This window comes from Octopus sinensis, linkage group LG28 (genome assembly GCF_006345805.1).
Source record: "Octopus sinensis linkage group LG28, ASM634580v1, whole genome shotgun sequence".
In the NCBI taxonomy this organism is placed as follows: Eukaryota; Metazoa; Mollusca; class Cephalopoda; order Octopoda; family Octopodidae; genus Octopus; species Octopus sinensis.
In genome coordinates this window covers 15,903,909-15,929,792 of record NC_043024.1, presented here as the reverse complement: position 1 = coordinate 15,929,792, position 25,884 = coordinate 15,903,909, and the positions used below count along the sequence as shown (strand labels likewise).

The following is a 25,884-nucleotide window of genomic DNA, read 5'->3' as shown; positions in this document are numbered from 1 at the left end:
TAGAGAGGTAAAGGAACCACCTAAAACTGAGGAAGAGGAAGAGTTCCGGAAGCAGATATGGAACAACAAAAAGTGTATAGTGCTGAAGTGGACCTGATAGAACATGGGAAAGAGATATTAGATGAAGTTGAAGAACAGAGAATTGGGAAGCGATAGGAATAGAAGAGCAAAGTGAGTTCTGAGAAGGTTTCATAAATCGAAACCCCAGGATTGGATTGGATTCCTAACTTCTGGCTGAATTGTTTGGCAGAAGTTCATGAAAATCTTTCTGTATCTCTAACTGATATCATTCAGAACCCAGAGCAAATACTGGCCTGGGTAACTGAACAAACTAACCACCTACTACCAAAAACTGAGGATACAAACGACCCTAAGAACTACCGACAAATAACATGTCTCAATATTACCTACAAGATCCTCATATCCATAATAACACATAATTATCATTTATCATAATAACTGAAAGAATGTGCGCTTTCCTTGAACAGAACTCTATTCTTCTACAAGTGCAAAAATGTTGTTAAAGAAATTCCTTTGGGCGATGCTCTTAAATAGAATGATTTTCGAGAATTTTCGCAGTAAAATCAAAAACTTAAGTACGGCATGGATAGAGTACAAGGAGAGCACTTGGTGATGGCCCACATAAATGGCACCAACATCAAGTGTGGCATCTTTCAATGAAACTCATTACATTTTTGCATGGCGCTGATCCCTCTCTTAAATGAATTGAACAACACCGGATACGGGTACAAAAGTATTAACAAGATATTAAACCATCTTTTTTTACATGGACGATAAGAAACTTTTTGCAATGAATGACCAAGAATTAGAAAATTGCTAACAACTGTTAGAGAGTTTAGCAATGATAGTGAGATGGACTTTGGCCTCGATAAGTGTGCTATCGCAACTTTTGTAAGAGTTAAGCTCAGACAAACAACGTCCGTTAAATTAGATATTGACACTGCCATCAACGAACTCGACTCACAAGAAACTTATAAATACCTGGGTATAAATGAAGGAGATGGCATAGATCATGCTACTGTGGAGGACTCTCGGAGAATAAGACAGCTGGCAGAAACGTTAGCACGCCGGGCGAAATGCTGAGCGGAATTTCGTCTGCTGTTACATTCTGAGTTCAAATTCCGCCGAGGTCGACTTTGCCTTTCATCCTTTCGGGGTCGATTAAATAAGTACCAGTTACGCACTGGGGTCGATAGAATCGACTTAATTCGTTCGTCTGTCCTTATTTATCCCCTCTATGTTTAGCCCCTTGTGGGCAGTAAAGTCATACTCTTTGAGAGTAAATAATATAATATATAAATTTTGTCCTATTGTAAAAAAGTACTGAACTTAACTCTAAAAATCGCATCGAAACCATTAACACCCTGGCAGTTCAAGCAGTCCAGTACAGTTAATTAATATCGTTAATTGGAATCCTACGGAACTCAAAAGCATGAACAAGAAGACAAGAAAATTATTGACCTCTAATAACATGCACAGCCCTAAGGCAGATACTGACAGTCTGTGCCTACATAGAAGCAGCGGAGGAGGAAGGGGAATGATGCTATTAGAACTCTGCTATAAAACCTCTACTAAAGAGTGGTTAAGGTGTCAGCACCATGATCGTAAGATTGTGGTTTCGATTCTTGGACCGGGCGACGCGTTGTGTTCTTGAGCTCCAGTCCACGTTGCTCCAGTCCACTCAGCTGGCAAAAATAAGTAACGCTGCGATGGACTGACGTCCTGTCCAGCTGGGGAACACTTACGCCATTGAAATCTGGAAACCAGGCTCATGAGCCTGGCTAGGCTTTAAAAGGGCGCATTTATTATTATTGTATAGGGATGAATAGGTACATATCTAGTATAGAGGATTGGATGCTTCAGCTTGGGCAAGAAAACCATATTCTATTGTCTATTGAAAGCCGTATTCTATTGTCAAGGAAGCGTATAACTTCTCAAGGGAACTTGAAGTTAAGCGTGAATTATACGAAGAACCCGAAACCACTGCTATCATGAAAGTAAAACGAATTAAACAGACTGCTAAAAAACAGGAAGCAACAGAGGAGCGATGGAAACAGAAGGGCTTGCATGGACAGTATATTCTTCGAAGTCAAAATGCTGATGTAGACCAAGCAACAACTCATAGGCGGCTGAGGAGGTCGGTATTGAAAGCAGAGACTGGAGGCTTGTTACCGGCGGCACAAGATCAAAGCTTGTTTACCAGAATCTCTTAAAAACTGACCCAAAGTGCAGATTCTACAACACATTTGATTAAACAATATACCATCCTATTTCGGACTATTTCACCAAAGACAGTAAAGAAAATACTGATAGATGTAAGTGTCTTCATTGGTAAAAAAAAAAATTGTCTAGGGATTTAATAAATTTAGAAAATATAAGGACCTGAAAATTGAAATACAAACAATGTGGCATCTTAATCAAAATCTGTTTCTATTATTGTAGATGTCCTTGGTATGATAAAAGAGGGATGTCCCAAACATCTAGAGAACATCCCAAGACAGCCATATATCAAAGAAATCCAAAATATTTTGTCGACAAGTATTGCTCACATACTTAGATAAGTCCTTAAATGTTCGTGCTGTGTTGTATATGAATGTATTTTTGTAGAGTCCTCCCCACTCCCCCCTTAAGCTTTCAGCTATGTTCAAATATCTCTTAACCTTCACTTGCCCTAGGATGATAGGTGTGACCAGGCAAGTGGTTGCATCATACATTAAAATAATAATGATAATGATGATGATGATGATGATAATAATGATGATGATGATGATAATAATAATAATAATAATAATAATAATAATAATAATAACAATAATAATAAACTAAAACAATACCTGTTGTCATAGGTGCCCTGGAAATGATAGCAAAAGGGGCTGATTGCTACCTAGCTCAGATATTAATGAAATTCCAAATTGGCAGAAATTCAAAAGATAGTGTTCATGGGAACTGCTCATATCCTACGCAAAATACCTTCTATGTAATCTCAAGTTTTAAAACAATCACGTAATTTTCTTATGGTTTCTTAAACATTCTCTAGAACAACATTATGTACAAAACCAAATATATGGCACCCTAGGCATAATACCAACATGAACTTCGAACTTGTTGTCTCTTGAGGTCTCTTGGTGAGACTTGGAGCCAACTTGTACAAATGTAAAGCAAAAGTCAAACATAGAATAATAATAATAATAATAATAATAATAATAACAATAATAATAAACTAAAACAATACCTGTTGTCATAGGTGCCCTGGAAATGATAGCAAAAGGGGCTGATTGCTACCTAGCTCAGATATTAATGAAATTCCAAATTGGCAGAAATTCAAAAGATAGTGTTCATGGGAACTGCTCATATCCTACGCAAAATACCTTCTATGTAATCTCAAGTTTTAAAACAATCACGTAATTTTCTTATGGTTTCTTAAACATTCTCTAGAACAACATTATGTACAAAACCAAATATATGGCACCCTAGGCATAATACCAACATGAACTTCGAACTTGTTGTCTCTTGAGGTCTCTTGGTGAGACTTGGAGCCAACTTGTACAAATGTAAAGCAAAAGTCAAACATAGAATAATAATAATAATAATAATAATAATAATAATAATAATAATAAACTAAAACAATACCTGTTGTCATAGGTGCCCTGGAAATGATAGCAAAAGGGGCTGATTGCTACCTAGCTCAGATATTAATGAAATTCCAAATTGGCAGAAATTCAAAAGATAGTGTTCATGGGAACTGCTCATATCCTACGCAAAATACCTTCTATGTAATCTCAAGTTTTAAAACAATCACGTAATTTTCTTATGGTTTCTTAAACATTCTCTAGAACAACATTATGTACAAAACCAAATATATGGCACCCTAGGCATAATACCAACATGAACTTCGAACTTGTTGTCTCTTGAGGTCTCTTGGTGAGACTTGGAGCCAACTTGTACAAATGTAAAGCAAAAGTCAAACATAGAATAATAATAATAATAATAATAATAATAATAATAATAATAATAATAGTAATAATCATAATAATAATAATAGTTATCGCCATACTAATATGGCATTCTTATAAAAATAAGAATAAAGCTGTCCGCTTATTAGCTCCATGAGGCCATCGCCTTAAGTTAGCTATTTGATACACAAACTGTATCCATATAACCTTCGAACAATAGCTAACTTAAGGCGATGGCCTCATGGAGCTAATAAGCGGACAGCTTTATTCTTATTTTTATAAGAATGCCATATTAGTATGGCGATAACTATTATTTTCCGGGAACGCTGCCGTTGTTCTCTTTTAGAGAGACTTAGTAATTTTAATATTTCTATTACATAATAATAATAATAATGTAATACCCAAAACATTTTAATCCGTAAACTGCCAAAATACTTTTAAATGTACATAACAGCAAACACCTTTTACTGTCATCTCAACATCAAACTATCATCTTATAATCAAATTACTTTTAAAACAAACTTTTAATTTACTTGTTTTGACAGAATTCTTTAGAACAATACTCAGTTCAAAACCCAACATATGACACCCTAGTCATAACTTGAACTTCTAACTTGTCCCTTGAGGTCTCTGGGTGAGTCTTGGGGTCAACTTGTGCAAATACAAAGCAAAAGCCAAACATATCATAATAACAACAATAATAAGTGTTTCTATTATAAGGTAAATGTGGAGCCAGCCGTCACCTACGAACGAATATGGCTCGATGACATGTACCAAACTTTTGCTCATTGTTTTAGGTGCTTATGTAGTCGCGAGTAGTCATAGATATGATCTCGACTCTCTTACCATTTCAGCCAGTGGCACATCCAGGACAAGAGAGCTGGAGAGAAGGTGAGAGAGAAAGAGTGACAGAGAGAAAGACAGTACCAGAATTTGGTTGGTACTGAGAAGACGGGAGCAATGTAAAAAGAAGTGTTGTGCTCAAAGACATAACGTGCTGCCCACTCCAGTAATTGAACTCACGATATTACGATTCAACAGCCGAAAACCTTAACCACTCGACCACGCACCTTCACTATGCAAATTTACATGTTTGTATATTGTGAGAGACAAATGGTAATGATTCCCACTGTTTCCGTGGCCCCGTCACCCTTCCACCTTACAATTAATGTACATGACGCTCCTTGTTTTGCTCCAATAGAAAAAAATATAAGCTCTGGTGGACGCCCTTAAATGCTGTGTGTCACACCTTAGAGTGTTGTGACACTCCGGTTGTGACACCCCTGACATAGCAGCTCTTAGCTTTTACTCAGATGTGTTTCTTGATTTGATTAAGAATAGGAAAATGTATTAATTAACTTATTATCATCGAGCCTTAATTAATATTCGCAGCCATGAGTCGTTACATAACCGCTTGATAAGCTGGCAATGGCGACCAAAATCTTCCTGATATCGTCCGCCGAACTGAAATGAGGCAGGATTCATTGATAAATGGAGCGGAATTAATCTTTAAAAAGACAGACTGGTCATGAATGGAATTCATTTGAACATATTTCTACTCAGTAAGGGCTGACATTTTCTAACCTATTACAATAGTTAGTCAAAAACAAAGCGGCGAGCTGGCAGAAACATTAGCACACCGGGCGAAATATGTTACTGTATTTCGCCTGTCTTAACGTTCTGAATTCAAATTCCGCCGAGGTCGACTTTGTCTTTCATCCTTTTGGGGTCGATAAATTAAGTACCAGTTACGCACTGGGGTCTATGTAATCGACTTAATCCCTTTGTCTGTCCTTGTTTGTACCCTATATGTTTAGCCCCCTGTGTGCAATAAAGAAATAAATATTTTGTCAAAATTAAGATAAAGTAATAATTACTCTGAAAATTTCGAAGAAATTTCATTCTTACCCTTTTGAATATTTTTCCTGAAGTGAAACTTTTCTGTATTAGTGGAATCCCGCTTTTGTGCTGATGTGAAGTTTTCATCAACCTTGAAAAGAATAAAATTGAGTGGAAAATGAATACACACACACACACACACCTCTGGTCTGGTAAACTTGTACCTCCCCTACAGCAAGACACCTGTTTCTGTCCCTCTGTCACACTCTAACCTTTCGTCTTCTGACACAAGATCACCTCCTCCAATGTCCCTCCCCTCTCAAAGGATCTTTGTCTTGCAAGATATTTGGTAACCCTGGCAGTGCTAGTACCACTTAAAAGCATTCAGTTCTCACACGAAGGTGGTTGGCGTTTGTAAGGGCATCCAGCTGTAAAAACCAAGCCAAAACTGACCTCTCCTCATAAAAAGCACTGAGTGCACTCTGATAGCGTTAGGAAGAGCAACTGTAAAAGACCGCCCCCCCCCCTAAAACAGACACAAAAGTCTGATGCAACTCCTGTCATACCGTCCAACTCATGCCAGCATAGAAGGAGAACGTTAAACAATGATGATGATTATAATATATATATATATATATATATATATATATATTTAAATTTAAATAATGAGTGTGATAAATTGAATATTAATTTAATTAACATCAATTCAAAACCAGCATATAGAAAAATCTGAAAATTAAGAAAAATTGTAATACGTGCGTATAACAAGGGATGACCACTAAGTGGACATCCAATATGCTAGAAGAAGATCATCTACGACCTAACCACAAAGAAAAGAATGTACTCTAGAGAAATTCAGCAAACACCAGAACATAAGTGGGTAAGACAGATGAAAATATACAAAATACAGAATTAATCGTAGACCGATTTCGTCATTAACGATTTTACTTACGTAATTCTCGTCCGTGGACTCTTCAGTACGATCGTTCCAATTCAATATAATTTATAGAACTATATACGAGTTGTCCTCATAAAATTAGACGTGTGTATAGTTCTACCGATTACATTGGGGTTATTTTCAATTGTCTAAGTTCTGGCGCGCCAAATTATTTAAATTATTATTTAAATAATAATTTAAATTTTAAATTTAATTATTTGAATTTTAAATAATTATGTTCTCTAACCGGCAACATTAACTGCAGTGAATTATCTACTGCGGACCTGTTTCCGGGATTTGGCGCGCCAGAACTTAGACAATTGAAAATAACCCCAATGTAATCGGTAGAACTATACACACGTCTAATTTTATGAGGACAACTCATGTATAGTTCTACAAATTATATTGAATTGGAACGATCGTACTGAAGAGTCCACGGACGAGAATTACGTAAGTAAAATCGTTAATGACGAAATCGGTCTACGATTAATTCTGTATTTTGTATATTTTCATCTGTCTTACCCGCTTATGTTCTGGTGTTTGCTGAATTTCTCTAGAGTACATTCTTTTCTTTGTGGTTAGATGGTAGATGATCTTCTTCTAGCATATTGGATGTCCACTTATTGGTCATCCCATATTATACGCATGCATATATATATATGATGGACTCTGCCGTCGTTAGGCGACGTATGAGGTTTCGACAATTTCTTACCAAACACCCACACTGACCTTTTGTTTATAGTGATCAAATGTTTGTGTACACATAAGCTCACTCCCTCCATCAATTGACATTACCTGTACAGGTGCAACGGATGCAAAGTTCTCGCATAAAATTACGATAAAAACATTTTAAATTAGGAAATAAACATTTTATAAACAGAGAGATTTGCTGCATAGGACCCAAAATGGTCACAGAGAAACTAGTATAAAATAGAGAGAGAGAGAGAGAGAGAGAGAGAGAGAGAGAGAGAGAGAGAGAGAGAGAGAGAAAGAAATAATGTATGTGGTGCTAGGGATGTCGCATCTTTTGTCTTGGAGTTTTCAGATAAAGTAGGAGTGGGAGCTGGAAATTTCACTGAGTCTTTACTGGAAAGAGTTTGTGTTGTGTGAATCTTCACTCGAAATCATTGGCTGTTAAGCCCATACAGTTCTCCATGGTCCACGGTCTTTTGATAAAGAGAAACTGATAAAATGAAATGGATGCTGGGGTTGATATAATTTACTGAAACTTTTAAAGACAGTATCCCAACATGGTTACCATCGAATGATGAAACTAGCGAATAAATAAATAAATAAATAATCCAGCAAGACGGCCGGAGTTCATAGCAACTAAAACGTATTGTTCATGTAAATAATTTAAATGTTTCATTAAGGATGACATTAATAGTTTGAAAATGACAATCTTATGAAACCGGTGTGTTGAGATATGATTAAATATCTCCTGTAACTCACATTGCTTTGTTTTTCCTCCATGCGTAAACTTTAATTAGTAGACCAGGGACTAGTTTTTAGCCTATATCCTACATTTTAGCCGGTTCGAAATGAATGGATCAGTCAGAGATCATAAACTCTCTACCAATATAGGTTTTAGAGTAAAAGAACCACGCAAGTTCCCTCACCACGGTTAGTTCTATTTTATGGGACCAAGAAGAGGAGATATACAAAAGCAGCACTAAAGAAGACCCAGAATGTCATCAGCAAATGATTCTCAGTCCGTTAACTGAAGAAATTCAGCAACACAACCTTGTGGGAGTAAACCCAACAGACCCCCATTGACAGGGATGTGAAGTAAAGTAAGTGGCACTGGACTGGATCCACTGTTTTAGTGAGGCTTCCACACCAGCGTAACAAAGTAGTTCCTTTACTGGAACCTCCTGAAGAAAAGAACAAGAGGAAGGGTACAAAACTGCAGAATGAGATGTAGATGACCGAGAAATAATGGAGAGGAATGCTGAGGACTGGAATGAGTGGAGGGAGATCGTCGATGGTCTGTGTCCTAGGAGGGATTAAGAGCCTAGGTGAGTGATAGCTTACATACGTATGGGTGCTTCAGATGGTTTAATGCTTATTGTAGAGAAATCAATGTTTACCTTCGTTATTGGGACCAAAAGGTTTAATTTGAAAGAAAGTATAACTCGGGTAAGAAGAACCAGAAATACGACAAGGGCAGCGTTTTCAAAATCGGTCAACTGAAGCTGGAAATATATAAAATACATACATAAAATATATATAAGTATATGTGTATATATATATATATATATATATATATATATATATATATATACTCTTTTACTCTTTACTGTTTTACGCTTTTACTTGTTTCAGTCATTTGACTGCGGCCATTATGGAGCACCGCCTTTAGTCGAGCAAATCGACCCCAGGACTTATTCTTTGTAAGCCTAGTACTTATTCTATCGGTCTCTTTTGCCGAACCGCTAAGTTACGGGGACGTAGACACACCAGCATCGGTTGTCAAGTGAGGTTGAGGGAACAAACACAGACACACACACACACACACACACACACACACACACACATATATATATATATATATATATATATATATATAATATATATATATATACTCTTTTACTCTTTACTGTTTTACGCTTTTACTTGTTTCAGTCATTTGACTGCGGCCATTATGGAGCACCGCCTTTAGTCGAGCAAATCGACCCCAGGACTTATTCTTTGTAAGCCTAGTACTTATTCTATCGGTCTCTTTTGCCGAACCGCTAAGTTACGGGGACGTAGACACACCAGCATCGGTTGTCAAGTGAGGTTGAGGGAACAAACACAGACACACACACACACACACACACACACACCACACACACACACATATATATATATATATATATATATATATATATATATATATATATACATATACATACATACGACGGGCTTCTTTCAGTTTCCGTCTACCAAATCCACTCACAAGGATATGGTCGGCCCGAGGCTATAGTAGAAGACACTTGCCCAAGTGGGACTGAACCCGGAACCACGTGGTTGGTAAGTAAGGTACTTACCACACAGCCACTCCTGCGCCTGTATAAGATTGTTTATTACAATATTAAGGCGGCGAGCTGGTAGAATCGTTAGCACGCTGGACGAAATGCTTAGCGGTATTTCGTTACGATCTGAGTTCAAATTCCGCCGAGTCGACTTTGCTTTCATCCTTTCGAGGTCGATAAAATAAGTACCAGTTGAACACTGGGGTCGATGTAATCGACTCGTCCCCTCCCTCCAAATTTCAGGTCTTGTGCTTTTAAGAGAATGGATGCATAACTTTTTAAGATGGTTGAAATGTAAATTTTGGTGATACTAAAATATGGGCTGAGATTTGAATGTAATTATGAAAATGGTATATAGGCTGTAATACGGCTATATAGATTCGTGGTTGATCAGGTTGGAGAGACAGCTCTTTCAATTTTTGTGGAAGGGCAGGTCACCACTTGTGAAACGCTCTGTCTGCTATAAAAAACCTTTAAAGGGAGGTTTAAGGATGCCTTGGTTAATGATGCGCAGACATGCGTTGAGGTACCTCTGGATTCTCCTGGATAATGAACGGGTGTGGTCTCCGCTGGCCAGACAAATGTTGCCCGAGTTCAAAAGTTTTGTGAACAGGAATCCTGGTGTTCTCATAGACCGAGGTCGAGTGAATGGCATAAAGAGTGCCGTAAGGCCCTCTTGCTATTCCGACGTTCGGGTAACTCCAGCGGTGGGGGTTTCACACGGATTTTATTTAGTGGGTTGGTAGAGTCTGAATGCGATGAGGGCCTAGAAGCGACTCTAGGTCTCGGGTTTAAGCAACTAGACAGCCTGTTTTACCGTACATTCGGTTGAGAACGTTGGCCAACTTCCAAAAGTCCTTAACCTGGCAATGCTACAGAGGTGCCTTGCCCGTTTGGAATAATCTTGCAAGACATGGTAAGCGTCAGTCGCCGACCTGTCCAAGATGCGGAGAAGACAGGGAAGCTGTCCCTCACGCTATTGTTCAGTGTGCGGAGATATCTGAAATGTGGGCTTATGCTGAACACCTGTTTTCCGGCGAAGTAAGAGTACAGCTCTTGACTGAGTCAATTATAAAAGTTGACCCACCGGGAGTTTTAACAAACGAAGGTAAGAATTGTTTTCTCACGGTTGTAGCAATGGCGAAAGAGGCAGTATTGAAGACTAGGATAAAAGGGATTAAGACAGGCAACTTTATCTCCGGCCACAATTTACGATCATTTTTTACTTTTCATTTGAAAACGAAGGTGTGGCCGAGAAGAGATGTCTCTCGGAGTGTGCGTTCCAAAAGAGATGGAAGCATGTTGCACGAGTGCTGTGCGTGCAAGGAGCCGTGTGAATAGATGGAAAAAAGAGCAAAAAGAAAAAAAAGTACCAGTGATAGATCGGGGCTTGTGGGGTCGGAGCGTGGTCTGATCATTGCTTCATTTGTATTGTTTCTGTATTGTAAATTTCATTCGATTTTTTAAATATTTTATTTAAATTTTTAAAGTCACATTATATGTAAAACCATGTCACTTTTCTGATCCCATCAGTTGTTCTGTTCAATTCTATGTTTGGCCCACGGTGGGCAATAAAGAAATTGGTATTTCGTCTGTCTTTACGTTCTGAGTTCAAATTCCTCCGAGATCGACTTTGCCTTTCATCCTTTTGGGGGTCGATAAATTAAGTACCAGTTGCGTACCGAGGTCGATCTAATCGACTGGCCCACTCCCCAAAAATTTCGGGCCTTGTGCCTCGAATTGAAAAGAATATTTAAGGCAGTAAGCTGGCAGAAACGTTAGCACGCTGGGCGAAATGCTTAGCGGTATTTCGTCTGTCTTTACGTTCTGAGTTCAAATTCCACTGAGATCGACTTTGCCTTTCATCCTTTTGGGGTCGATAAATTAAGCACCAGTTGCGTACAGGGGTGAATCTGATCGATTGGCCCCCTCCACTAAAATTCCTTGTGCTTACAGTAGAAAAGAATACATAGGGGTGGGTGGGGGTGATATTAAGATGTATGTGAATAAAAAGTACCAGTTACGCACTGGGATCGATATAATCGACTTAATCCGTTTGTCTGTCCTTGTTTGATCTTTCTGTGTTTAGCCCCCTGTGGGTAGTAATGAAATAGGTATTTCGTCTGCCGATACGTTCTGAGTTCAAATTCCGCCGAGGTCGACTTTGCCTTTCATCCTTTCGAGGTCGATAAATTAAGTACCAGTTACGCACTGGGGTCGATCTGATCGACTTAATCCGTTTGTCTGTCCTTGTCTATTCCCTCCATGTTTAGCCCCTTGTGGGCAATAAAGAAATATATATTCTTGAATGTATCTATGCGGACGCGCGTGTGTAGAAGATCGTAGTTATGCATGCGTAATCGCCTCTTGGAAACCGGTCCTGATGTTTATGAAGTTCGAGGAAATAAGTTGCAGGATCGATATAACTGACTGAATCCTCCAGATTGGTACATGTAGTCTGGCTAGTGTTCGACGGGTCAAAGAATATAGCTGGAAACTGGGGAGAAGCCTGTCATATATAGGTGTATTGTGTGTATGTGTGTGCATGTGTGTGTGTGTGTCTGATGGCTCAAACAAGACAAAGAATATACCAAATTCCACTCAAGATATCAATCAACCCCAAATTATTACAAAAAACTTCTGCAAGGTGACTCGTGGTGAAATTGAGCCATGTTGATATGAAACCAACACCAAATAGTTATACCTGTGCCAATATACAATGAAGCATACAAAAAAATTGGGTTGTCCGGAAAGTTCGTGCCGATTTATAGTAGCTTACCTTTCGACTCACCCTCCCAGGCACCTCAATTCTAGGAAGAGGGTATTTTGAAGTTAGAGGAAAGATGGAGACGCATTGTGCAACAAAATAGTTCATATTTGGTTGATGAAAAATGAAATGGCAGATATTTATTGACCTTTTTTTTTCCTTTAAAAATCGACACGAACTTTCCGGACAACCCAATATTTATTACGGAGATAGTTTCTAGTAAAATGTTACCTCCATTGTTCTGAATTCTATTTTCCATCCAGATTTCTCATCAGGAAGTTTCAGTTTCAGGCTGTGCCAATTACTTCCAATAATGGTCTAAAATAGAATGTTAAACAAGGTTTTCCACTGATATTGTACATTTATAACAACTTAATTAAGCACACAGTATTTATTCGTATATGATACATTCTTGTGTTTCGTGGCATTCCATCGGTTACAACGACGGTAGTACCAGTTGATCCGATCAACGGAACAGCCTGCTCATGAAATTAACGTATAAGTGGCTGAGCACTCCACAGACACGTGAACCCTTAATGTAGTTCTCGGGGAGATTCAGCGTGACACAGTGTGACAAGGCTGGTCCTTTGAAATACAGGTACAATAGAAGCAGGAAGGAAGAGAGAAAGTTGTAGCGAAAGAGTACAGCAGGGTTCGCCACCACCCACTGCCGAAAGCTCGTAGAGCTTTAGGTGTTTTCGGTCAATAAACACTCACAAGACCCGGTCAGGGAATTGAAACCGCGACCCTACGGCCGCAAATCCGCTGTCCTAACCATTGGGACATTGCGCCTCCTCTTGTGTATAATACACATTACTAACTATTCGTTAGGAAAACCAAGAGAAAATATCTCTCACAGTGGCTTTTATTTAGTATTATGATATATAGGAAAGGCGGCGAGCTGGCAGAAACGTTAGCACGCCGGACGAAATGCTTAGCGGTATTTCGTCTGCCGCTACGTTCTGAGTTCAAATTCCGCCGAGGTTGACTTTGCCTTTCATCCTTTCGGGGTCGATTAAATAAGTACCAGTTACGTACTGGGGTCGATATCATCGGCTTAATCCGCTTGTCTGTCCTTGTTCGTCCTCTCTGTGTTTAGCCCCTTGTGGGTAGTAAAGAAATAGGTATTTCGTCTGTCTTTACGTTCTGAGTTAAAATTCCGCCGAGGTCGACTTTGCCTTTCAACCTTTCGGCCTCGATAAATTAAGTACCAGTTGCGTACTGTGGTCAATCTAATCGACTGGCATCCTCTTGAGAGCCAGCCTTGCCACACACTATGTCACGCTGAATCTCCCCGATAACTACGTTAAGGGTACACGTGTCTGTGGAACGCTCAGCCACTTATACGTTAATTTCACGTATGATCGGATGAACTGGAAACCTCGTCGTCGTTACCGTCGGAGTGCCACGATACACAAGAATGTATTATATACGAATAAATACTGTGTGCTTAATTAAATTGTTATAAATGTACAAAATTAGTGGAAAATTTCAGGCCTTGTGCCTAGAGTAGAAAAGATTATGATATATAGGAATAAAAGTGTTTAGTCTGGATTATAACAATTGTTTTAAGAATACTCTGAAAATGTTCACACATTATCAACAAAGCAAAAAGCAAATTCGAAAATAACCTTTGACTTTTACTACATTAGAATAAAAATATGGTCTGCAGTAAATATTCGTAATAACGACATCTTGATTAATGAAAAAAACCCCAAGTTTATGCTTGTTTTGAAAACTGTATTAAGAAAATCCTTCATAATTTCATAATCTAAGACGGCGAGTTGGCAGAAGCGATAGCACGCTGCGGTTAATTTGGCTTTGCGAGAATTTGGTTAGTAATTGTTTTTATTATTTATTGTTATTGTTGCCATTTATTGTTAACTTCTGAACTTTTGTTATTGTTCTACGTTTTGTTTTAACAGACGTAGCGGACTGTTGTTCCCCTCCGTAAAAAGGAGAAAATAATTTTTGAAACAATTTTTGAAAAAATATTTTGGAAAATATGTATTTTTGTGAAAATGAATTCGGAGGACAAGTCTTCTAACCTTGACCAAGCTAACCAAAGAGCAATTGTAAAACAAGACAAAATGAACGAAAATGTGAACGAAAGCCACATAAATGCAGTAAACGGAAAAAGGAACCAAGAAGGAAAAATAAATGCTGAAAACGATAAAATGAATAACGGATAAATAAACCCAACAGAAGACAACCAAAAGAAGATTAATTTTGCCACCGCAGCCGGTGTGAGGAAAGATAAATTGAATATAGAGCTAGATTCACTGCGGCAACACAAAGGTATGTTCGAAAGGGAAGGTTTTGAAGTTAAAGCCACCCTCCCTAACGAACTCATCGAAGAAACAAGGAGGAAAATAATAACATATAAGACAATGATAATAAAAGACAAGAAAATAGACAAGGCATCCAAAGACCAAATCGAGAAGTGTCTACAATCCATCTGGCAAGACATCGAGTTCTTGACCAGAGGGAGAAGATACGCCACAATAGTGGCGTACTTCAAAAATGAGGAAAAGGCTATAAAACACTCGCTCTAACCGATGAAAACCAACGAAGTCATTTTATTACCAACTTATATGGGTAGGAGAACATCCAAAATAGTTATTGAGGAAATCCCACCAGAAATAAATGTCATCTGGATTATCTCAGCCCTTCTAATGGGGCTTGAGGATAAAATCAAGATAATTGAAGCTTTCAGAATACCACTGGCGAGGCCAAGGGCTTGAGATCATAATTCAAGCGGCCCTCCAGACGTTAGAAGAAATTGCTGAGAACATCTACATCGGAGAAGAAACCACCTTGCGGGTAATGGTGAAGGGCGGGAAACCCAGATGTTACGAATGTGGCGAAAAAGACCACATTCGGGTAAACTGCCCCACCCGCAAGGAGAAAGAAGAAGAAGAAGAAGAAGAAGAAGAAGAAAACCAAAAGACCGACCAGCAGAACCACGGCACTGATGGTGTTCAATAAGCCGGGTAAAAAGACGGCTGGTCGGTAGTAAGACCCCCCAAAAAAGGGAAAATAATAATGACAACCAACTCAACCCTAACCTACAACAACCAAAAGAAAAACTCAGGACACTCAAAGAAAAATTACCCCACCCCACCACTATTCCTCCCCAAAATCAACAATATCAGATTCCTCTCCATCCTATTCCCCCATCGGCGATAAGACCCCCCTAGCACCTCTAGTTGGGATTTCCCTCCTCTCCCAAACATCACCCCTCATCCGCCAAGCCCAGTCAATCTTTTCCCGATATCAAGTCCAAGAAAATCTAACGAATATAAGGAAATGCCGACTGCAATAAATAATAACAAACAATAAAAAAAAAGGTTAAAGCAAATACCAACGGCGTCAATTTACAAACATCACCATAAGACTCCAGAAAATATTGCCATTTATAAAATAGATAAAATGAACTATTGCATCTTGAAAACTACCACCCAACTTACGTGATTCCTCCAAGACTTGATTTTAACAAGTCGATGTACGAGGAAATATGTCAGAATATCACCCCACGAACCAGTGAAAAAGAGAGTACCACTGACAAAGGTAAGTCCATGTCAAGCATTCACGCTGTTTGACGGTTACGAGAGATTCATCTCTCCGTGCTGTCCTCGTAGCGGGAGTAGGGTGTTGGCCATATTAAAAAGAAACTGGATTTCTGAGAAAAAGTTGATTTTTGCAGATCCAGAAGGTAGGCTGGTCGTCATTGACTTGACGTTCACCCATTGTAAGACTATTAAACTGGTTGCAATTTATGCACCTCAAGATACGGGGCAAACTGAGTATTATCGGAACCTAGAGAAGTTTCTTGGTACATCACATCCTTTAGTTGTGGTAGGAGACTATAACACAATCTGCGATGCACGCGTAGATTCTGTTGGCTCATGTGTTAATAGAAGTAATGCTTGCTACCAGGATCTACTAAGACGTTTTGAGCTGGTAGATCCATACAGACTGAAATTTCCGAATGCTCTATTGTGGACATGGGAAAATAGCGACGGATCTTCCAGGTCTTATCTAGATAGAATATTAATTAGAAAAGTAGATAAGAAGATAGCTCGGTGTCCACAGTTTCACATGGCCAGCTACAGTGATCACAAGATGGTCACCTATAAGCTCGACATATATAAGTTATATAGAGGTCCCGGCTACTGGAAACTTAATACGTCCCTTTTGACGATTAAGGAGTACAGAGACTTAGGAATCAGGTGGTAAATTGGCTGAGTCATTAGGGTGTCAGATAGAGTGGGTTGCGTTATTTCCTCTCCGTCTCTGCGATACGGAATCCCAATCCTACCAAAATAAACTTCGCACTGCATAATTTCGAGTCTTGATAAATACGAATATACCAATTCAATTTTGAAGATGTTTCATGTCTCACTCTCTCTTTTTTCTTTATTGTTTCTCTTCCTGTATCAGTCTTACAATGTGCGTGTCTGTCTGTCTGTTTGTTTGTCTGTTTCTCTCTGGAAGAAATCGGATCGATTGTAAAATGTTCGAAATACACGCTACAACACGACAGAATCTTTACGATTCCATCAGGTGTCGAAGGTCAAGGGAAGGCAAAAATTAGTCTATCATAGAGTTAATTTCTACCTTGATAACTCCAACCAATTTATTTTTAAATAAAAAGCATTCAAGAATTATGTTTTACCTGAATGTGATCCGTATCATTCATTATGTCTTGATCGATCTTCTCTTTGTATAAAACGATTGGGTCTCTGACCAGGAGTTGGGCAACGTATTTGGACATCATTTCATCAACACCTGATTAATTAACAAATAATTTAACCAATTAAATTTACATAATTGTAACATGCTTTCAAGAAAGAACTGATAATACACACCGACACACGGGCATGCGCACATATACACATCCACTCACACATACGTATGCACGCGCGAACACACACACACACAACACACACACACACACATACACACACACACACATACACACACACCACACACACACACACACACACACTCAATCATATCCTCGTCTCAACCATTGGGTTGTTGCCAGACTGTGTTACGACCCTTAAGTTAAACATTTTTGCAGCTGAGTTACATCATCCAAGAAGAGTTACCTGCCCCTCACTGATGTAACTGAATTAAAATGTTCATACTGTTATACACAGAAACTTTATATATATATAGGCGCAGGAGTGGCTGTGTGGTAAATAGCTTGCTTACCAACCACATGGTTCCGGGTTCAGTCCCACTGCGTGGCACTAACTGATGCTGGTGTGTTTACGTCCCGTAACCTAGCGGTTCGGCAATAAGTACTAGGCTTACAAAGAATAAGTACTGGGGTTGATTTGCTCAACTGAAGGCGGTGCTCCAGCATGGCCGCAGTCAAATGACTGAAACAAGTAAAAGAGTATATTTATATATATATATATATATATATATATATATATATATATGTGTGTAGATATAAATTATATAGGTATATTATATATATGTATGTATATGTGTGTGTATATATATATATATATATGCATGTATATTATATAGATATATGTATGTATATATAGTATGTATGTATGTATGTATATATATATATATTATATCACGTGATCACGTGACCGACCAGACCATCAGATGTTCCACATCGCTGGTCACAATGCATTGTTTTAGCCTTTGAATAAGCGAGCAGAAGAAAGAGTGGTGAAAGAGTACAGCAGGGATCACCACCCCCTGCTGGAGCGTCGTGGAGCTTTTTTAGGTGTTTTCGCTCAATAAACACTCACAACGCCCGGTCTGGGAATCGAAACCGCGATCCTACGACCGCGAGTCCGCTGCTCTAACCACTAGGCCATTGCGCCTCCACGTATATTATATAGACATATATCTATATATATCTATATATATATGTGTGTGTGAATAAGTGTGTGTTTGTGTGTGTGTGTGAGTAACATTCATATCTGAATTATTATAATCGTAGTGTAGTCATTAAGGAAAGAGAGAATGATTGAAACTGTCTCCATTATGTTTGAGATATTGGAAATGGCAACAGCTGGCAGCGTCAGAGGGTTGTCCTACTTGACGACGAGGGTTCAAGTTAATCCGATCAACGGAACCGCCAGCTTGTGGAATTATAGAGCAAGTGGCTGAGTACACCACAGACACATGTATCGTTAATCTAGCTCCCAGGGAGATTCAGCGTGACACGGAATGTGACAAGGCTGGCCCTTTGAAATACAGGTACAACTCATTTTTGCCTGCTGAATGGACTAGATTAAAAATGAAATATAGTATTTTGCTCAAGGAGAACGCGTCGCCAGGAATCGAACTCACAACCTTATGAGCAAGAGCCGATTACGCTAAGCACTAAGCCACGCACCTACTCGCAATACCAGAGGGCGCACACTCTCCTACCCTGATGTAATCTCCAGGGATACAGGCATCCAGCAACACGACCTCCGTAATGCTATGATGGACCGTGAAGTCTGGCGTAGCATGGTAAATCCCATTGTCTCGACCACGGTCGAACAATGATGACGATGACCTTCACGGTCAAAGGTTACTTGAGACAGGGCCAAACTGAGCAGGTTTCCGTAGACGAAGATAAATCCCTTTTGCCACTTATACATAATTCTGTCAACAGGTCAATGATTATATTTTCATACAGAATAAAAAAAACATAGCACGGAATTTTGTCAGTCGCTATCTCAAAGCGACGAAAATATTTTGACAAATAAAATTTAAATGTTGAAGTGAATCTAACGGTTTTGTGAGTTTCTTAAATGGCTTATAAACACCTTCCACGCTGCAATTGTTTTAAAAATATTTTTAGAGAATTTCTAAATACCTTCAGCCTTCAATAATCCATACTGTTCAGCATCATAACTGTAATCGAAATCGTTATAAAACTTGTCGTTCACAGACAGGTAACTGCTTACTGTATCAAAACGGGTTTTCTTGATCAAACTGTTACCAATTGTCAAAGGCTAATAAGAAGAGAAAATATAAAGTCAAAACAATGACTCAAAGATGCAAGAATAAACTGCTATTTATGACATGAAGAGAAGATATCATAAAGTAAAAGCACAAAAACATACTTCTATTTATGACATAGGAACAGTATTTTTATTCTTTCCATCATGAGGAAAAAATTAAAAGAAATAACAGAGGAAAGTTACACTTTTCCAATAATTCTTTCATGTAGTTAAGATTGTCTTCTGAAGGCGGCGAGCTGGCAGAATCGTTAGCACGCCGGACGAAATGCGTAGCCGTATTTCGTCTGCCGTTACGTTCCGAGTTCAACTTCCGCCGAGGTCGACTTTGCCTTTCATCCTTTCGGGGTCGATAAATTAAGTACCAGTTACGCACTGGGGTCGATGTAATCGACTTAATCCCTTTGTTTGTCCTTGTTTGTCCCCTCTGTGTTTAGTCCCTTGTGGGTAGTAAAAAAGAAAGATATGTCTTCTGTCAGCACACACGACCGACCCATTACATAGCAATGTAATCATCGATAGTCGTTTTTAAGTTACTAAGCATAGTTTGGTGGAGACGCAATGGCGTAGTGGTTAGGGCAACGGACTCGCGGTCGGAGGATCGCGGTTTCGATTCCCAGACCGGGCGTTGTGTGTGTTTATTGAGCGAAAGCACCTAAAAGCTCCACGTGGCTCCGGCAGGGGGTGATGGCGACCCCTGTTGTACTCTTTCGCTCCAACTTTCTCTCACTCTCTCTTCCTGTTTCTTGAGTTATGCTGCGATGGACTGGCGTCCCGTCCAGCTGGGAGAACACATATGCCACAGAAACCGGGAAACCGAACCCATGAGCCTCGCTAGGCTTGAAAAGGGCGACGTTTACTTTTATCGTAATCATAGTTTGACGTTAATACCTGGGATGGGACGAGGAGGTAATGCAGTGAGAGACTATTGGTTAAAACCCAATCTTGTGAACCCAGCCGAATATTTAAAAGCTACACTCCAGTCCTACAGAAAACAAGTAAATGTATCTGGATTATTACTTCAATGTTTGAAGATTGTTTTTTCATAGTTTTTCTGTCTAAAATAAAAAAAAAAGAAATATATTCTGAAGACAGAATATTTATTCTGTCTTCATGTGCTGCCACTGATCGTAGGTAATACACTGTTCATTGTACAAAATCTGCAGCACCAACATACGAATGTTAGATAAATGCTTATGTTGCTAAATAGCACATATGGTTTACAAGCAGCAGATCAAGGTGATATCAAGATGACTGCAACAGTTAAAGCTTATTGTCTTCGGCTCACATGTTTAATCAATTAATAAATGCTATTGATAAAGAAGTGGAGGCACATGGCCTAGTGATTAGAGCAGCGGTCGAGGGATCGCGGGTTCGAATCTCAGACCGGACGATGTGTGTATTTATGAGCGAAACACCTGAGCTCCATGCGGCTCCGGCAGAAGGTAATGGCGAACTTCTGCTGAATCTTTCGCCACAACTTTCTCTCACTCTTTCCTCCTGCATCTTGCAGCTCACCTGCGACGGACCGGCGTTTCGTTCAGGTGGGGAATCCTATACGCCAAGGAAAGTGGGAAACCGACCCTATGAGCCAGGTGTGGCTCGAGAAGGAACAAACATTGATAAAGAAGGAAGCCTAACACAGTTTTCGAAGACATTAAGATTATGATCCAATCCAAAGTTCCATTCTAAACAGGATTTCACTCTATGACGACATAATTATGAATTCAGTATCTGAATCGGAACTTTGAAGCTGATTTAAGTATTAAATTTATCGACTTCTTTGAAAATGAGTTCTCCGAGCAATAGCTGTTGTTTTTATAGTGTATTTGATAATGGGTGAAGGCGCATGGCTTAGTGGTCAGGGCATTCGGCTCGCGATTTAAGGTCGTGAGTTCGATTCTTGGCGACACGTTGTGTCCTTGAGCAAGACATTTTATTTCACGTTGCTCCAGTCCACTCAGCTGCTAAAAATGTGTTGTACCTGTATTTCAAAGGGCCAGCCTTGTCAAACTTTGTGTCACGCTGAATCTCCCTGAGAACTACGTTAGGGGTACACGTGTCTGTGGATTGCTCAGTCACTTGCACGTTAATTTCACGAGCAAGCTGTTCCGTTGATTGTATCAGCTGGGACCCTCGTCTTCTATGAAGTGCTCCAGATTTGATAAGAAGGTTTTCCCGCATATAATAGAAACATTAAGCAGCCCATATAGAGTGACACAATATTTTGTCTTTGCATTTATTTACTGGCCTCAACTTAGATATTTTACTTTATTTCTCACCTGCATTGCTTAAAGGTCTTCTTTAAAATATTTATACCGCAAATTGATTCGTACTTAGAAATAGGAGAGAATTTTTTAATTCATTTTTTTCACAAGGTTTTTGCTTTTAAAGAATGAGATAAATATATTGAAACTCACTTCTAACCCCTGTTCTTGTCTGGTTCGGTCATCACAAGACTGAACCAAAGCACACCAGCGACAGTCAGTATCAGACAAAAATCCTCGATGAATGGGAGCGGCAGCGGTCAGGGCTAACTGAAGATAAAAGACGAAAACATTCGTTTAAGAGTAGATGAAACACCATAGAACAATGTATAATAAGCAATTTAATATAAGAATTAAATATCAAAATTAGAGATACGTATAGTGGTTTCTACTTAAAGTAGAAACCACTATACGTAAGGTACAAGGCCACCAGTTTTGAGGGAGGAGTTTCTATGGTTGCCATTGATTCCAGTAAATGACTGGTATTTTATTTTATCAGCGCAGAAAAGATGAATGGTACAGTTGACCTCCGAGGGATTTGAACTCAGAACGCAAAGAATAAGAAGGAATACAAGACATTTTCTCCCGATGCTCTACCGATTCAGCTAATTCAATGCCCTTTACTGTTAGAAGGAATGAAACGTAATATTCTCTTTATAAACCAGGCGGCGAGCTGGCAGAATCGTTAGCACGCCGGCGAAAATGCTTAGCGGCCTCTCAGTTCAAATGCCGCTGAGGTCGACTTTGCCTTTTATCCTTTCGGGGTCGATAAAATAAGTACCAGTTGTGAACTGGGGTTGATATAATCAACTAATTCATCCCCTGAACTTGCTGGCCTTGTACCAAGCTTTTAAACTAATATTCTTTCTATAAATCCATAGTAAGAATTTATAACATAATAATCTACATTTGATACTTTAGAGATCGAAGAAATAATATATTAACCGGGCTAAAAAAAGTACAACGGGTGTGTATAATGGATTGGACTATATACACCCTCTCTTATTTAGAAACACTACAACAATGGAATATAGATTATTTTAAAAATTATTGACATCATACGAATTCATAAACCATAAAATAATTCTTTTTTGAACGGTGTAACCTGAAGCAGATAACGCTTGGATAGTAGTGACTATTTATCTGCTTCGGGATCCAGTGTTGCAGAAACTAAAAATTATTTCGCCTTCTCTCGAGATCTATAAATTCTTATTACATCAACAACATAAAATTTTCGCTGGTAGGAATAAAGTTTTTTCAAATAGGAACTCGAAGGAACTATTTGCTCCTATGGTATATATTATTAAGTAACAAAATGGAGAGAATGAATATAAATTAATTTATCTGTTAACATTGCCTACAATTGTGTTAATTTACACTCAATACAAATTACAAATAGATAGAATAAAATAAGTTTGCACTTTGAATATTCAGAGCAAAATATCAAAATTCATCAAGGCAAAAGGACATTAAGGAAAATACGTTGATCGGTTGAGACACCTCAACCTTATTCTATATGTTTGTAATTTGCGTTGAGTGTAAATTAAAACAATTGTAGGCAGTGTTAATAAATAAATAAATAAATTTATATCCATTAAATAACTCCATTTCCTTACTTAATAATATACATGGGGATTGTTGGCGATTTTTTAACTTCTGTCTTCCTTTTCTCTTGGACTTTCCTCTGTCTCCTGTTTCTGAAGAAGAGCTTTGCTCGAAACGTAAAACACCCTTTCTTTCCTTCCCTGAGCGTCTTTCAATACTTTGAATGTACCACGTCCTCGTGTTGTTGTTGCTTTTTTTCTCTTTTTTTGTTTTTGGATTAATTATACACACACACATACACACAGACAGACACACATATCTATATATATATATAAAACTGTAGTTTCCTAACTACTCCCACATTTTGCGGTGCAGTTTAGATTCCTAACTACTCCCACATTTTGCGGTGCAGTTTAACCAAATTCGGGTATCTTATAGTCGTGATTAATATCGAGCCCGTCTGAGTATTAGCGCGCGTCTACGATGAGTCTACGATTTTAAAAATAATTTAACATCATTTTTTATTCCATTTTAATGCATAATTTTTCGTGTGTCGATGGTGGCGGAGTTGGCGTCCATGGTCACACCTGCACCTGTTTGCTTCTCCCCCTTCTTCCCTCCCTCGTGAAGCTGTGGGGAAGGGAGTGTAAGAAAATTAACGTCGTAAAGCGTTGTCAAGGAGACCAGCGTTCTTTTAGAACAACGACTTCATGGCTTGAAGACACCAAAACAGAAATGGCTAAGAAAGCCCAAATTGGCATCTATAAAGGAAGTAACTCTCTAAAAATGCTTATATAGTTATTTCCCTTACAAACCCGAGCAACGCCGGGCGATACTGCTAGTATACAATAAATTGATTTGCGTAAAAAGGTCAACAAGAAGAGTATGCCATTTAACGAGAGTTCGATATTAATGTATGCGTTTCACTCCACATGTATTACACGCACTACTAATAGTTTTACGTACATGACAAGTACTTTCATCAGGCGCCTGATGATGGTACTTGTCATGTACATGAAACTATATGTACATGAAACTATATAACCGATATAGTGCCACGAATTGTTTGTATACTTTAACAGTATAATACACTTTGGCATTATATATTTAAACAGTGTGATATATATATTCATAGTATAATTAATGTAACTGGTGGCACATGGCCTAGTGGTTACAGCAGCAGACGTGCAGTCGAGGGATTCGCGGGCTCGAATCTCAGACCTAGCGATGTGTGTGTTTATGAGCGAAACACTTAAGCCTCACGTGTCTCCGGCTGCAGGTAATGGCGAACTTCTGCTGACTCTTTCGTCACAACTTTCTCTCACTCTTCCTTCCTGCATCTTGCAGCTCACCTGTGACGGACTGGCGTCCTGACCAGTTAGCAAACCTATACGCCAATGAAACTGGAAAAGCGGCCCTTTTGAGCCAGGCATAGCACGAGAAGGAGCAAGTAAGCATAATTAATGTAAACACTGTAGGATATGTTGATATTTTAGTTTATATTGACAGTATATTTGTTAACAGTGCAACATATTTTGTAAGGCGGTCTATATTGACAGAATATGTTAATGTACAGTTAAATGCCTGGTTTAGAACAGTTAACGCTGTAGTATTCTGTTAACAAACTTCAGGGTCATAGCTCTACTAAAAACAAAAAAAATCTGTTGATAACGAACGGATATATAAAGTGATGCCTACCATAATTGGAGTAAGCGGTATCAGATTGTCATAGAGGTAAGCAGCTTCTTTTATATCAGCAGCTTGAAATGTAACTTGGAGGGAACAACAACCAAGCCCAAATAGTTTCGTGTCCATGTAAATATGGCCGGGTTTCAATGATTTCTTCATCTCGTTATTTTCTCCATACACAGACAAGTCTTCCCCATATGGCATCATGGTATTTTTATCTTTATAAACTGAAACAACAATTTTATATTCGAGGCAGAACCAGTTTACAAATTATAATCAAATGCACAATAAGGAATGACATATTTCGAAGAAATATTATGCAAATTATAAATCGAGATATATAATTATATTATTACAAAATTTGCTTGAAGGAAGAAATGATTTGAATAAAAGAACTGAATTGTTAACTCATTGTATACACAGAGCTAAGTATCCTTTGCAAGAACCAGTTTCCTTTAATTTCGACCTCGTCTGAGGGGTTAAAAATGTTGGTTTCCAAATTATTTTTGAAAATTGCGCTTTTATTTAAAAAATTGATATTAAATAACAACTGAGTGGCAAAAGAACAGGAGTTATTCAAACGCCTCCATTGGCTTACAACGGCCCCGGCTACACCGAAATGTGCTCCCAGCGTTGAGCACCAATGCAATATATAACTCCATTACAGTTCTAACATTAATTATTATTATTATTATTATTATTATTATTGAGGGAAATATTGAAATAAATTGAAGCATTATTCGAACCATGTAAGAGTCATATTACTTATAAGAAATATGTAAGAGTCATATTACTTATAAAAAAACTGTTCAAAAGTTTGTGTACTAATTTATATATGAATATATTGATATCTCACTTATTAG

The 25,884-nt window shown here is 38.6% G+C and overlaps 1 protein-coding gene across 1 annotated transcript in view; it reads right to left on the bottom strand.

Moving 5' to 3' along the window:
• Positions 1–25,884, bottom strand: part of LOC115225693 (glutamate--cysteine ligase catalytic subunit-like) — a 58,832-nt gene that overhangs the window by 8,960 nt on the left and 23,988 nt on the right. Inside the window, exons 8-14 of the mRNA XM_036514619.1 lie at positions 25,031–25,248; positions 21,941–22,057; positions 19,376–19,514; positions 17,213–17,325; positions 12,766–12,852; positions 8,841–8,945; positions 5,883–5,964 (exon numbers count right to left, since the gene is read on the bottom strand). Of these exons, the coding sequence (XP_036370512.1) occupies positions 5,883–5,964; positions 8,841–8,945; positions 12,766–12,852; positions 17,213–17,325; positions 19,376–19,514; positions 21,941–22,057; positions 25,031–25,248 (861 nt within the window). The remainder of the gene's footprint in view (positions 1–5,882; positions 5,965–8,840; positions 8,946–12,765; positions 12,853–17,212; positions 17,326–19,375; positions 19,515–21,940; positions 22,058–25,030; positions 25,249–25,884) is intronic.